Source organism: Lepisosteus oculatus, chromosome 8 (assembly GCF_040954835.1).
Source record: "Lepisosteus oculatus isolate fLepOcu1 chromosome 8, fLepOcu1.hap2, whole genome shotgun sequence".
In the NCBI taxonomy this organism is placed as follows: Eukaryota; Metazoa; Chordata; class Actinopteri; order Semionotiformes; family Lepisosteidae; genus Lepisosteus; species Lepisosteus oculatus.
This window is the reverse complement of record NC_090703.1, coordinates 50,912,154-50,928,117: the sequence shown is the minus strand read 5'-3', so window position 1 is coordinate 50,928,117 and position 15,964 is coordinate 50,912,154. Positions and strand designations below refer to the sequence as shown.

General features: G+C 40.8%; 1 protein-coding gene across 1 annotated transcript in view; it reads left to right on the top strand.

Annotated features, from left to right (window-relative positions):
- The window catches only part of glra4a (glycine receptor, alpha 4a), a 43,320-nt gene extending 30,447 nt beyond the window's left edge, over positions 1-12,873 (top strand). The window contains exons 6-9 of the mRNA XM_006632916.3: positions 3,017-3,154; positions 3,545-3,759; positions 4,353-4,502; positions 11,347-12,873. Of these exons, the coding sequence (XP_006632979.2) occupies positions 3,017-3,154; positions 3,545-3,759; positions 4,353-4,502; positions 11,347-11,640 (797 nt within the window). The 3' untranslated portion in view covers positions 11,641-12,873. The remainder of the gene's footprint in view (positions 1-3,016; positions 3,155-3,544; positions 3,760-4,352; positions 4,503-11,346) is intronic.
- The last annotated feature ends 3,091 nt before the right edge of the window (positions 12,874-15,964 follow it).

Sequence of the window (15,964 nt, the reverse complement as noted above, 5' to 3'; positions counted from 1 at the left end):
GGCAGGAATCTCAGGATAGCGTCCCTGCTAACATGGTTTTGATAGGCAGGAAGCTACATAACGTGCCAAGAACTTCCGGCTGTGCATCCTGAACTCAGACCCTTGCGTCTTTTACCTCAGGAATATACACCATTGTCCCCTGTACAAAAGCACCACAACAGCAAGCACTATTTTCCGTATGTTTTCTTTTATTCAGCAGGATTAAAAACGGAAAAAAACAGCAATAATCCCCAACCCTCTGACACTCTCCCCTTCTGCTTCCAGCTGTGAAACCTCCTCCGTCTGCAGAACTCATTTTCAGGATATCAATAATGAAAGTTTCCTTGCGTGTCCCTCAGATTACGTGTCAGACCTCTGGCATGCCCACAGCACCTTTTATCCACACACAGAGAGAAAAGAACCGCTTTGTTTATCAAAAGCCAAATGAGGAGCGGAGGCAACATTATTCATTGGAATGGATCGCCTCCCCCAGCCCTGGAATTAAAGCTATGGCAAAATCTAAATCTGTAAAACCACTGGCCTTTGTGCACTGGTTACCGATTCGGGTATTTTTAATATCTACAGATGTTTCGATGAACAGGATGTTCCCTGAAGCATGTGTGCATATTTCAATCTCGCCCACTACTGCCGCTGGCTGAGGGAAGAAAACCACTAATAAAAAACTGAAATGGCTCAGTCTGTCTGTAGGAAATAACTCAGCATTACTGGGTCACTCGCAGCTTGCAATTAAATGCTTCCTTGCCAAGACTATTACTGAAAACCTTCACAAATGAAAGAGAATGGACAGGTCAAAGCCGATTAGAGGGGCATAATCATTTCTAATTAAAGAGAGCACTTTCCTGCAGCTTAACAGTTCTTTTTTGATAGTGGGAATACAGCAAGTGTTAAAATGTGGCCAGGGAGTAATATCACCCCACTTCCAAGGACATCAGAAAGACAGCAAGTCTAGAACTATATGTTCCAAATCCCAGATGTGTGCATATTTCAACATTTGATATTATAACATATACACTGCCCACATATTATATTATTCACTTTTAAAACTTCAAAAAACAAGGCTACAATAAAAAAAATAAAGGTTCATTTCGTCAAGAGATTTGATCTTGCTCATTAATTGCATTTCTGGGTAAAAGGGTAAACCCTAGACAGATCCAGTGAGGAGAATAAACAAGATACTCTCCCAACAGAAGAATACCTTGCTTATTCATTTTCAGAAAATCTTCACTGTGCCAAGATTGCTCTGGCAACCACATTCATTTCTAAAATCGATTCAGCTTTATCTGTGCGCCTGTCCTGCAACCAGCTTCTTCTTCTCTAGTGGGGTCTTGTGAGTTATGGTCTCTGACATGGAGACGATTACTGGAGACAAGAGGCAAATTCAAGGAAATCTCCTGAAATGCCTTTTCCATTCCAAAATATCCTGGAAAGTTAATATATAAAAAAACTTTTTTTTTTCATACAAAGTTTGATGCCCTTTGGTCATTCTGTAATTGAGTCCTAGCTGTCTCTTATCTGTCTCCTACGTACTTCATGTGAAATAAGATATTATTTCTCAACTATTAAAATCTATTATTTCCAAAAGGTATCCCTCCTCCCATTTAAACCTGCACATCATCATAGTGAGCAGTTGAGTAAAAGCAGACAGTGGGAATTTGCTCCCTTGCACAACTCCTGTCTCAACTGTCTTTCACTGACCCTATAGTTAGCCCTTTAGAAGCATAACTGGATCACAACACAGAGCAACAGTGGCCTGTTTTCTCACCAGTAAAACTCTTGTCATCTTGTACATATGTGTTCCCCTATATGAAAGGACATGAGGGGAAGAGGCACCTAAAAAATGCACTTTAGGATTAAGGATGTTTTGTCAAGCGCATGCATAACTCAAGAAAAATAAACAAGGGAAAAGAAAAAGTTCCAATTCAATAAATAATTGATCATTGTTTTCTGTTTGCTCCATAGCCTGGTATACCGTGAGTGCCACAGAAAAATCTCCAAACAAACAATTTGTTTTATTTTTTGTCTTGTTCTGGCTTCTTGTTGGAACGGGGGATAACATCTTGAATAATGTATGCCTTTGTAACTCAGACCTCAAGGGGCTGAGATAGACATCAGCATTATTCAGACGCGTCAAGAATTCCACACCATTCCAGCATGCCTCATGCATTTTAAATGAGCCTGTAAACTCACCCAGCACAGAGCCACTGGTGTTATGGTTGAGATGGGCAAAGGAGAGGGCATCTTTAGAACAGAAACTGGAAGTGTGATGAACATTATTATAATGTTTATTTAAATGATTATGCCTGGAGCATTTTTGTCTACAGAGTTTGCCCTGAAATCCTCCTGGTCATCGTGACATATTTGCAGAAACTATCTTACAAGGCGTATTATTCAATCTGTATTCCCTTCTCCATTTGTTAAGTAACGTGTGCAAACCCTTCGCAAATATTTCAAGCAGGCGGCCCAGCTTGCAAATCATATGCTTTTCAAGTCACCAGATTTTGACATGTTCAGGCAGCTTTATGCCATTTTGCCATCGACAGGTAACGGAAAGATAAGCCCCTACCCTCACTTCAGTTGCACAGATTGTGTTGGGTGTGTCTTACTGTGAATTCGAACTGTGTCCAGATCTATCTCTCTTGCTTACTTGCCTCCTACTTCACTGACAAGAGAAGGCATAAACAACACAGGAAAATGAGTTCATCCCTTTGCATTTAAAATGTGCTTACGGCTTGCATGAGTATTATTGTGTGGCTCGTGATCAAGATCAAAACATTGTAATAATCCAAAATAGTTTACAGGAGAGTACTTTTGTTAAATACACTAAAAATACTTTCATGCATACAAATGTTCCAAAAAGGTGCCAAGAAGTATCTTTTTACCACAATCCCCCCCAACTAAAAATAATAAGGGAAGTCTGTGGACTCCCTATACTTCAGGTAACAGGCTCAATGTACTCATTTTCTGGGACAGAGCATTTCAGACGTCCAGCAAGCGATGTCTCCCTCTTCCTCTGCAGTTGGCTACACCATGAATGACCTCATTTTTGAGTGGCTCGATGAGGGCCCAGTGCAGGTGGCCGAGGGACTCACGTTGCCCCAGTTTCTGCTGAAAGACGAGAAGGACCTGGGCTACTGTACCAAATACTACAACACAGGTCAGCTTCCCATCATCTCCTCCTTTAGGCACCATCAGGAGAATCTGGTAGGATCACTTTGGCTGTAGCTCTATTGTTTTCATTCTTTAAATTGCTGATTTAAAAGATATTTGAATATGTGTGCAGAGGCAGACCACCCTTCAAATTCCTAAGTTCATAACTTGCTTTCATTGATTCCTTAGTTAAACTTAAATCTTTTGTCTGAACACGGTAGACAGTTGGATGTAAGTACATATTGTACCTGCAGCCCACTCCAATAGAATAGAATAATCAGTTTAAATCTGCAACGTGGCAAGTGTTCATTTCCATGAGAACTGGCCTTGTTAGGAGGCACAGGGACACTTGTCCATCTCACCTGTGTTCACTCTCCCTGGTTCTCTGTGGCTGAAGGGAAGTTCACCTGCATTGAGGTGAAGTTCCACCTGGAGCGGCAGATGGGTTACTACCTGATCCAGATGTACATCCCCAGCCTGCTGATTGTCATCCTGTCCTGGGTCTCCTTCTGGATCAACATGGACGCAGCTCCAGCCAGGGTTGGCCTGGGCATCACCACTGTGCTCACTATGACCACCCAGAGCTCAGGATCTCGGGCTTCCCTGCCCAAGGTAAGCCTGGTGACGAAGGTCCTTCTCCTGCTGATGCCCCTGGAATCATTCACATGCACGAAGAACTGAAGTTACATCGGATGTTGTTCGCATCACGTCCCCTCCAGGGCAGACTGAGGGTTTTCTCCCCCTCTAGTAAAGTTACAAGTGTGTGACAAATACTGTAGATCGGGTGAGAAGCAGTGTACATCTGGCATGTCAGTTCCATTCCCCTCCAAGGTTTATGAATCACAAATTCAGCTGCTCTCCAAACAAGTTGTCATTTGTAGGGGATTCACATCACAGTGAGCCCGGATCTGAAGAGCATTCAATTGGTCAGCTGAATTGCTAGCCTGTCCATTTCAGCATTTTCTTTCTGCACGAACCTGCAGCATTTTGAAGCTGTCCTTATTCAGGAAACCACTGACACAGCAGGAAATAAAAGCTGTGATGTACACTGCACTGAAAACAGCACAAGCTCCACACATGCCCTCTTTAACCAGGAGCTGCTGTAGGGCCACCGGATTGCCGAACATAATGAACGTCTTTTAGCACGAGAGCCCAAGTGCGCTGCTGAAGGACATGTGCTCAAACTGCTCTGGCTTGTGTTCCAGGTGTCGTACGTGAAGGCCATCGATATCTGGATGGCCGTATGCCTGCTCTTCGTGTTTGCGGCTCTCCTGGAGTATGCAGCGGTCAACTTTGTGTCACGGCAGCACAAAGAGTTCATCAGGCTGAGAAAGAGGCAGCGCCGACAGAGGATAGTGAGTTTGATTCCTCTCTCTGTGCATGGCCGGTATTCAGGGACTAGGAGTCTCAAACACAGCCAGTCTCCACCTCGGCCCAGTCTCACAGAAAGCCTGCTGGCCTGTACACTTAGGTACCTTCCACTCCGTGCAGATCTGAAGTACTTCTCTGTCAACCTTCAATCACATTTAACGTCAAAACATCACCTCACTCGATGGTATCAACAACAAATACCGCTGAATTAATAAGTTGTGGATTTTATTAGGGTTTGGTAGAAAGCTTGGGTTTGATTTCAGGGATGCCAATTTTTTTAATCATGGGGTGTGAAGCAATTTCCAATAAATATAATCCCAAAATATGCATAGGAACTAAATGTGGAGTTCCTAAAACATAACGCTTCATTTTTTAAATAGCTTCTGAATATGATTTTTTTTTTTGTTGAAATAGAGCGCCGAGTTGTCGCAAAGTAGGCTTGTCCACTTTACCAAGCCTGGATCATTGATCCAACCCTGTGTGAAATGTTTGAATTAACTTTAGAAATCCTCTTCTTTGTTGTTAGTTGCTTTTGGAATATAATGTAATGTAGTACATAATGTATGTCTGTCTGAGATCAGTATTGATTTTGTTCTCCCACTGACAAAGGGAGTCCAAGATTATCAATAACATATATTGATGCTTGACCTCATGTACACCATTGTGTATTGACAAGGATTAATCAATATTTCCCTCTTTTACTTGGACAATGTGTTTTAGAGTACCAGAAAGCTATCACACCCTGATTTTAGTTCTGAACTGAAACGTAGTATTACTCCCCAGCATTGGTGATTACAAATTGTTGGTGAATCTCTGACCAAAATATTTTTTCTTAGCTTGAGGGCAGGAGCAGGGATGATCCAAGTTCCATCTCAGTCTTATGTAATAGACTTTGTCCCCTGAACTTAAAAACGAAAGCCAAGAGCCTTTGTCCTTTTGCAGCATACTCCTTAAACTAGATGAAAACACAACTTTGATGGCAATCCTTAGATTGTGTAAACGCAAAAGTCTGTTAGTCTGTTTCTTTGGTGCAGATAGCAGTGTCTGTACAGCAGTATAATAAGTCACCTAAAAGTGCCAGCCCAAACTTCACAGCACAAACTTCCAGAATAGCTCTATGAATCCCGTAACTCAACAGAATCAACATCCAGCCAGTCGTCAGACCCAGCAGGTCCAAGTGATGGACAACAATTCTGATTTAAAAACATAACAGCAGCTATGTCAATCAATAGGTCTCAACAGATTATCAAAAGCCACTCTCTGCTTTCAGTCCCAATTCCTCCATTTCTAGGAAACTGTCCTGATTTTCCCCGCAATAAAATTGCTCCAAAGATAATTTTCCCTGCAATAAAGCTGTGTGTCAGCAGAGCTGCCTCTCCTGCCCCGGATCATTCCACTTTCTTTCCATCAGCATAGGGAAAGAGACACACTTACAGATGTGGATGTATGTGTGTGTTCTAAAGATTCTAAAGATTGACCAATTTCATTTATCAAAATGTTTGTCACTTTGAATACATTTTACATACATGCAGTATAACCTGCCTTATTTTTAAAAACAAAGTACCTCTAATGTCTGCCTTCACCATTTCAGTCAAACCACAGTTATTAATTATTAATGAAACTGACAACCCTCATCTATGTAGTAGATAGGCAGCCTAGGAGCACACAGGAGATCCCATCGCACACTAAGCTCCTGCGTGGCTCTTTAGTTCTCTGTTCCATGGACATAAGCAATTCATAATTTAGTCTGAATGGAGGATTGTGAAGGGTTGTAGACTTGTAACTGGAAGGCTGTAGGTTCAAATCTCAAGATGTTTAGTGGCTCAGGATCTGCGCCTGTGACTGGAAGGTTGCCGCGTTCCATTTCTGCGGTCGACAGAGGAATCCTACTCCGTTGGGCCCCTGAGCAAGGCCCTGAACCCCAGCTGCTCCAGGGGTGCTGTACAATGGCTGACCCTGCACTCTGACCCCCAGCTTCTCTCCCTGTCTGTGTGTCTCATGGAGAGCAAGCTGGGGTATGTGAAAAGACGAATTCCTAATGCAAGAAATTGTATATAACTGACAAAGTGATCTTATCTGATCTATGTACTGCCAGTGTACTCTTGAGCAAGGTACTTTAGTCAGTTGGCTTCACTTAAATGGGCAGCTACAGTGTGTATAGTAAAAGAATACAAATATAAGTTGCTCTGGATAAAAGTGTCAATGATTATAGAATGAAATAACAGATGAATACAAATTTATGTAATAATGCTGGCAATACTATTTTAAAGACATTTATACTAAAATAAACATATTCTATACTGTATATACTAATCTGAAAAATAAGCCACGCTACACATTACAATACAGTGTCTTATTAGACTATCAAGGTCATGAAACCCTGTGAAGTATAAAAGGCTTTTGATACCAAATACCAGTGATTCATCATAACATCAATAACATTCATTTTAATTATGCCTTTAACTGTCCCATCTTATATCAGTCCTAAAAAGACTGTCCAGTTCTTGCATTTGTGATTAGTTATGACATGAAATGCTCTGGAAATAATGTGCTACCCTCTAGATGATTTCTGTACTCTAAAACTGCAGATTCAGTAATCTCAAGGTTAAACTTGTTTAGCTATGCCCATTATACAAGCAGAGCTTCCCATTAAGGGCATTTTATGAGTACAGAATAACATAAAGAAGCCACACTTAAAATGAAACTCTAATCGTGATCTTGAGCTGGAGTACGGAGAGGCACTTGACCTCAAGTGCTGCTAACTTGTTTAATCGCATTATTGTAATTTCTCTATTTACGTCTCTGCACAAAGGGTCTGGTTAGCCAAACAGGAAGCACAGAGTCACTGCGGAAGGCGTGTGACCTGCCTGGCGGTGAGCCCACGTATGGGACGATATCCCAGCACTGCAGCACCGGCTCCAGGGTAAACTGACCTCTGTCCCAAAGGGCAAGGTGTCCGGCACGCGTGAGTCTTTGTCCCGGAGAGCTCCTCCACACCCACCCTCCCTCCCGAGTCCCCCCCGCCACTCCACGTGCACTCTCCTCGCGGCTCACTCCCTGTCCCCTGCTGCACCATGTCTCCGGTCCTCCTCTCTTCGCCTCTGACCTGTCATCGGCCTTGAATGCAGCCTCCGAAAGAAAAAATCTTGGAACAAACCCTTGATCCTAAATGCATTCACACAAGATCTTTTCTGTGTGCGTCGGTTTTTCTTACTCCGGGAGTCCTGGGAAGTACGGGAAGCTCTCAATGGGATCTCCTTCCTCTGCTCCGCTCGGAAGAGACAGATGAAGGTTTTTGTTGAATTCATCACGGCTGAGGTACAATGTAAACAAGGAGTAGTGAAATGGCAAGAGCAGTCCAGACCCGACCAGCTGGCCATCTCCTTGGTTACAGGTACCACCTGGACGTTGTGGGCATTCCTCTTCACAGTGTCGGGGTGATTCCTACCCCACGGCTGTAAGACCACAAAATGTCTATTGCAGTCACTCTCAGGAGACTTCTCAATGGAGCATTCGGTGTCTCATTCTGGATATTAATTGGCTTTTTTAAGAGCTGATTAATTGGGATGTTTAGTGCCAAAAACTCCGTTGTCATTTCAGACCCTCAACCTCCTCCCGTTTGCATCGTCAGTCCTTATATGACAAGCCTATGCAATCACTGACAGATGCGTCTTCTTTAAAGTCTGTTCCCAAGGCTTTGATCTGGCGGTGAGGGTTTTATCAGGATCCGGAACAGTATGCTCTCACTTTCTGCAATTCCCCCTTGGCATGGACTCTGCTCTCCTATTACAGATTAGATAAGTGTTATGACATCAGCTATCTGAATTCAATCCTCCATTTGGTAGGAAAGAATTTAAATAATATTCCACATTGTACAGAATTCTATAAGTTCACACTGACGGAGAGCAGAAAAGGAAAAAGAGATGATGTGACAGTGGACATGGTTCCTCATATACTCACACACATACATTGATTATAGTTTGAAAATATTTTTTCTGTAATAAAATCAGCATTTACCTTTCGATTTGCACTTAAAATCAAATTGGTTGAACATTGAAATGAAATCTAAAACAGTGACTTACTTCCATCAAATTCATCTCTTTAAGAACCTGTTCTGAAACTTGCTCATCCATCAATGGTAATTACAGGAATTAATTTTAAAACAACAAATTTGTTTTTCACATGGTTCTGTGTCTCTGTATCAGAAACACCTTCCTGCATGTGAACACGACAATGTCCCAGTCCCGTTCAGAAGAATATTTACTCTGACTCAAGTAAGATAATATAACTTTTTTTTCACCATATCATAGACAAAGGCACAAAGAAAGATGGGATTTTTTGGATTTTGTTTGATTTAAGAACATAAAAAGAGTTACTGTACAAATGAGAAGAGGTCATACAATTCCTAAATGCGAACTACACTTTTGGCATAAAATTGTAAATCTTTCCTTTGATTTGTACTTTACTGTTTTTTCAAGGGTACAACAGCAGTACCCCACCAGGATTTGAACCTGCAACCTTGCAATTATAAATCCAGAGCCATATGAGATTTATATAACTATTTTAGCAGCTAAGTGGACAAAGTGCTATGAAAATATACTGTATGCATTTAAGTAATACTTTTATTTTAAAAATATATGTAATATATCCACCAGGCTTCATCCACTTGTGTGTCTTTTAGCTTCCTGTTTTGACATCTACAAAATCAGATAGATCGTTTTCGTTATCTCACTTTATTATCCACAACTATAAGAATTAAATATTTTTTCTGTAACCTTTACCCCACCGCCAACCAGGAAAATGCCAATTTAAAAAATATCTTCTAGATTCTATCACGAAAATGGAATATAAATGAAGACACCTAGCACCCTGTAGAAACTTATAGCGTCATTTCTTTGTATTGTGAATAATTCAGGCTCCAATCATTAACACATCTTGTATTTAGATAACTCACTTCAAATACTAGTCTGAAAGCTAAGAAATATTTTTTTGGTCCAGATGAAAGCAAAATTGTTTGATTTGAATAATTCTCTTAAATTTTCCTATGAAAATTTAAATGTGAGAAGTCTGGACAGATACTTTTTGTATTGCCTGGCATGTCAAAACATAAAAAGCTCCCTGTGTGCTTTGAAGGCTTCTGTAATTTGAGGCCGCAGTCATCTGTCAGGAATCTTTTTTACAGTATGTTTACATTGGGTTCAGGCTGATGTTTTTGTCATACATCTAAAGGTGAAAAATCGTGTAAAAATACTTTCTAGAACCTCCAAGGCAATTACTGAACATACTGATGTGAGTATTAATCTTGTTCTTGAGCCTCTGCACATCCAGGTGAGCCCATAAAAGAATTAAGAAACAATGGCCCCCATGTATTCCATGTAAAACTTTGAAATGCTTGTCTCTCCTTTTGTCCAGGCAGATCTTGTGTAATAAGGTCTTCTGTGTCTGTGTATCTGGACCTTGAAATGCACTTGAAAGTAATATTTAAAGAAGTGAATTCAGACTCTCATTAGAAGGGTTGTGATAATGTATATTTATGGGTGATGTCCTTAATATTTTAATACTCGGCATTAACTTACCTGGCAGAGGAAACAGCAGCTCTGGCTGTGAGGTCAAGACTAACAGATTCCCCCTCACCTGCAAGGTGTGAGCCAGGCACTGTGATAAGCTGTAAAGTGCACAAGGTCCACTATCGTCTTTGTGGAGCTTGACTGTGGACATGCAGCTGAGATAATGGCTCTATCCCCTTGAAGTGCTAGGAAGACACACGAGCAGCAAGGTGGCCTAAATGCAGCAGTATTTCAATGTGACCAGTGTTTCACTCACACAGCTGGGCGGGGGAGCCGGAGCACTCCGCAGACACACGCTGTCAGCTCAACAGCAAGCCTTGCTTTGTGAAAGAAGCGTGCTTGTTAAGTGGCGCCGAGGTGGAAGGTAGATTGGACACTCAGGGCCAGCCCTGCCCATGTCACAGAGAAGTTAATGGGCACCCCGGGTATTGAGGGAGCTGCCAGGGTTGCCCAGTATGTGTGCTGGAGTTGGGGGGGTGTCACGTTGTCAGAGATGGCTAATTATCCAGTTTAAAAACGTCTCACTGCTGACCGCCTCTCTCCAGGTGTCGAGAGAATTTCAAATCCGAGCCGTACAAGTTTTAAAATTCTGGGCAGAATCCAAATGAGCGCTTTTATTCAAAGGCCAATCACAAAGCCCTCCGTATGAAGCAATGCATATTAATACTCAGATGAGATGTGCACAGTTCCCAAGTCCTCGGGCTGTCACTGAGAAGGAAAGCTTAATTGATCACACATCTTTCAGGCTATATTCACTATTTAGGTGTTGTTCTTGCTTTGCACCACTTTTTTCACCTCTATTGTCTGTCTGCCATCATTCAGTATGTGTTTTGCTCGTGTCACATGCTAACCTATTTCTGCTTTTAGGCAGCAAAGGTAGTTTGTAACAGATCAGGCGATATGTCAAGAATGGTTTCAATCGATGCTCAGGGACAAACCATACAGCCCATCTATTTATACAGAGAATAAATAGAAATTATGATCAAATATAGAAACAGAAAATGGGAGAGTGCTGGTATTTTGGAGCAGACTCAGCTCTCGTTCCCCTCCCACCACCATCTTTTACACCTTCCTCGTTGAGGAGTTTTCTGAATTACTACTGAACTGAATACAGGAAGGTGGATAAACCTGGATTCACAGGCAGGAAAAACAAAACTGAGCAGGAATGTGTGTGGGGGGGGGGGGACCTGGGAAGTCAGGCACCTCACTGGGAAGCCGTCCCCTCGTTCCTTCGCTGCATGTTTGTCCCTGTCTCTTGCAGGAGGAGGAGCTGGTCCGTGAAAGCAGGGGGTTTTATTTTCGTGGGTACGGACTGGGACACTGCCTGCAGATGAAGGACACGGCCGCGGTCGAGGGGGCCACAGTCTTCACCCCCCCGCCGCCCCCGGCACCGCTGCAGGACGCCGAGTCTATCCGCAAGAGGTTCGTGGACCGGGCCAAGCGGATCGACACCGTTTCCAGGGCCGCCTTCCCCCTGTCTTTCCTCATTTTCAACATCTTCTACTGGATCACCTACAAAGTGTTGCGCCATGAAGACATCCACCAGGCCTTGTAGGCACGCTCATCAGAACCACATTTCCTCTTTCTCCAAACCAAAACTGCCTGTACGATTTACAACCCAGAAAGAAAAAAAAATGTGTAAAGATAAAGATATTTTAAAAAGTATTTACTTCTACCAGACATTAAACAGGTGCTGAATATGATAGAACCAAGAGTTCAGGTGCAACTGCGCTTCTCAAGAGACAAACACTCTCTCCAAAACAAATGTCACCTATTATAAATATGAATGCCTATTTTGAGGGCAAACGGCGGTTTGCCAGTGTTTTTATTTTTCTGAAATGTAATGCCTTTTCTTTTCTTGTTCGGGATTTTAAAACATGCCATTCAGAGCCAAGCCCTGCACTCTGAGAGCGCGAGAACAGAGCAGACAGGCCCGACAGGTAAAACAGGCCCCAGCGGGCAAGTGTCTGCGCTGACTCGGAACGAACTCCTCTACCATATGCTGCATCTCAGAAATGAATGTTTTTAAAAAAGAGAAAAAAAGAAAATATTTTTTACATGATATTTGAAATGCGTATTTGGGGGGTGTTACAATTAAAGGGGGGCTTATTTGGAATTCCTTGGGGGAAATGTATAGTGTTCCTGAATATTCACAGGTTGTTGATATGATGACTTTTTTAAAATGTGAAACACAATAAGATAGATATTATATATACTGTAAATACTGTATATATACAGAGCTGTCTGGGAATTGGTGACAGCACAAATGTTTTTTGTCTAATTTGAATAAATGGAATATTCTGCCAGGATTTAGTATGTGCTCTCTTCTCCTCCTTGATTCCTGTGTTGTTGCTGGAAGTTTAATTTGTTGATTTGACTTGTTTCCCTTCAAAGATGATCCGATACACACATGGGATCTGAAACCCAAGCTCTGCAATCTGTTAGCGCACAGCAGACAGCAGCGCATGTGTCTGTCTGACATGTGCAGTTGGGTTTTTTGGAGTCAGAGCATAAAATTCCCACCCAGTAACAAGCAAAACAACGAAAACAAGGACAGAATTCCAAGCATTTTTCATCAACAAGAACAATAAGGGAAGATTGCATTCTTTCCCTAAAAGGAGACAACCTCTGTAAAAGCATCTTCAAAAGCACACGTGGCCAGTCCATTATGAGCGATCTCATGCTGTTTGCTTTTGTAAAACATCTACATGCATGTTGCTGGTTAATTTAATGTTCTGTAATTGACTCATGACTAATTTTACATTGCATGCATTGCTAAGAGTGGGCTAATTTTGTGCACGACTAATTCATTTTTATAACTAATGAAACTAGAACTGTGCTTTATGGGTGTGTCCCAGAAATGGAAAATTATATTAATGTTTTTAGTTTTATTTATATTAAGTTAAATTATTTTTTCTTTAATTGAAGAGTTATTACACTGGGAAGTCCAAGATCACAAGATACCACTTTACAGTTCAACCCTGGTTATGTCTTTAGGTTCCTCTACAGCAATCTGATTAATCTCTTCAGATGTCTGTAGGCAACAGAAGAAAAACACAATTACTCCAGTTTCTTGCTGACACCAAGAAACACTCTTGTTGCAATGCTCTAAGTGAATGCAAGGTATAATCCAATCATTAATAAGCTTGTCAGACTGTTAACTCACATCTGCAGGATTTCCAATCGCTTCTTGATGAATATCCAGTATGAGTGTTATACAGCTGTGAGGATTATAATAAAGTTATTTTAAATTCATATCTTCTTTTTTAGTATATCTGCAATGTAAGACATATTGGGTAAATACCTTATAGCACTTCTGACTCTCAGTTAAACAGCTCTGGGTCTCTCACACAAGCAATTCATCATTAGTTCCCTTTCGGCATCAATGAAAAAGTCCCAGAATGACACCAATGGCAATTAAAGGAAAATTATCATTTATTTTCACATCCTCTAAGGTTGTGAAGATGCAGGAGAAGAGCACAGCCTCAGCAGGAGAGTGAATGGCAGTGCTAAACTAGGATTCAGAATGAGAGGTTTTAGCTGCTAGCAAGACTGGAAATTAAACATTTAACACTGGCATTAAACACTATCAGTCTTTTCCTATATCCCTACTTTTGAGGCTACACATACTGTATCCTGTTCCCCCTCAGGAAAGCCCCTGTACTTGAGCTAACTCACATGCAGCATTCCCTGCTGAATGAGTATAATGCAGCCTGAATGTGCTAAGCCCTGACCGCGTCTACAGTGCCAGCACTTGAGAAGACAAGAGAAGGCATCTCTGATGCTGATTTAAGAAGTCAGAGATTCGGTCTTCAGCTCCAAGTTGTGATTTTGCAGGGAACAGCTGAAAAGGGACAAGGCTGACTTCTGAAATCATGCAGGAAAAGCGGAGAAAAAAACATCTCACTGCTCACATTAGGATCCTCCCACAGCAGAAGAGAAAAGTTCAAAAGATTCCTATAGTGCACCATAGATGTAAAGCCCACTAGGGATGAAAAGGGAATGAGCACAGGAGTTGTATGATCGCTACAGGAATACATTGAAGAAAGGAGAGGTAAAAAAAGAAAGACATTACAAGTCCTGAAATAACCAAAAGCCATCCTCATTAAAAAAATCTCTAACAATGTCAATCACTCTATTTCCCCAAAATGGAGAGGAGAGAGGATATTTTTTATACGAATGAGTTTATGCTTCTTTAACACAGGAGTGTGGGAAAGTCAAGTTTTCAAGGACAAGACACCAGTTTGTAATTAAGTGCGTAATCATGCACACAAAATGCATTCTGTTGAAAGGAAACAGCAATATTATTTTAAACACAGACGTCTATTTTGTGACGCTAGGTTCAAGAGAAATCCAAACCCAGGAGTGACCACATTAAAACAGATAGCGATCACAACACAAAGGAGCAGAAATATTTGACATCTAGGCCATTGCTGTGGAACATTCATGCTGCAGCATGAAGAATCCAACATACTGGATTACACAGAGAACATACTTTCATTTTTTATGGAGTGCTTTAAATGCACAAGGCTCAAAGCACCTAACAAGGAAGAGATTCTGGTGTGCAGTCTATCCCCAAGGAGAGGGATCAGAAAACTAAAAAACTTCTGGCAATGAAACACATTCATTTTTATTATTGAGGCACAAGCCTGAAGAGAATTCCATAACATGCCCATATGTCATAATGTTATTTAATATTATTAAAGCTGTTTACTGTGACGTCATGTCAGCAAGAGTAACTCAGCTCAAGGGTTTAAGTGTTCTAAGTGTTCGACCAGTGACACAATCACTAAGTTGATTTTCTCCATTGCAGTAATGCGGGAAATGCAAAGTAATTGCTGTACTGAAGTATTACTGAAGGATTTTACACCCAGACAAATATACATCCCATCTTCTATGTAATGCATTTTTAAAATTATATTACGTTTACAATTTTCTGACATTAATTTAGTTCATAAAATAATAAAGTAGAGAAAGCAGAGAAAAATTTACCTTCCTTGTAATATATCTGCATTCATGTGCCTGTTAATACTTTATATCAGAGTGACGCTTGTTAATCTTTCATATATAGTTAATAAATTATAAAGGAAGAAGTGATAAAACGTTAGACTAAAATGTTGCAGTAAGAAGATTTTGTACTTTGTAGTGCTTAAGTCATTAAGAAAATATTGTTAAGTATATTTAATGCCCTGTATTAAGTATACTTTTCAACTTAATGTTTTAATTTATCATCTGTCTATTAAATATGTATAACACATTTAAAAGCACCACCTGAATATAAACTGCTACTGTGCATTTTTTATTCACAAGCACATTACAGCAGTTCTATACTTAGGAACTGTCTGGCTATACTGTGATGAGTCCCTCTTGCCTCCACATGCTGCAGCGTTATCCTTAGATACAATATGCTCAGATTTTTCACTGCAAGCTAAATGCAATCTCGGTATCGACTGAGCAACTGAAAACAGTGACAGGTCCAAAAATCTGGGAGCATTATTGTATCTGGTGCTCATGAAACCTGGTAAAGGGTCTTCCAGACAGAAATATGAATTCATTCAAATCTGATTTAAGCTTTTAATTTCTGGTGAAACAGAAAAAAACATGCTGAGTCCTTGAGAATGTATAAAACATGAGAGAACTGATGAATTGTCTCATTGCTGATTGCTCAAGCCCTCTCTCCACAAAGAAATATTAGTTACTATTAATCTGTGAGTGCTACATTTCGGTAAACATTTTTATTGAAAGCATTAGGAGTTAGGTACGTGTGGTACGAACATTATTTTTTCAATATTACATTTGTTTTTTTCCTAAAGGAGTAAAAAAATAAAAGGATTCAATTATGATTCAGGCGGGTGTTTCTCTTCTCTTGAATTGCAAGA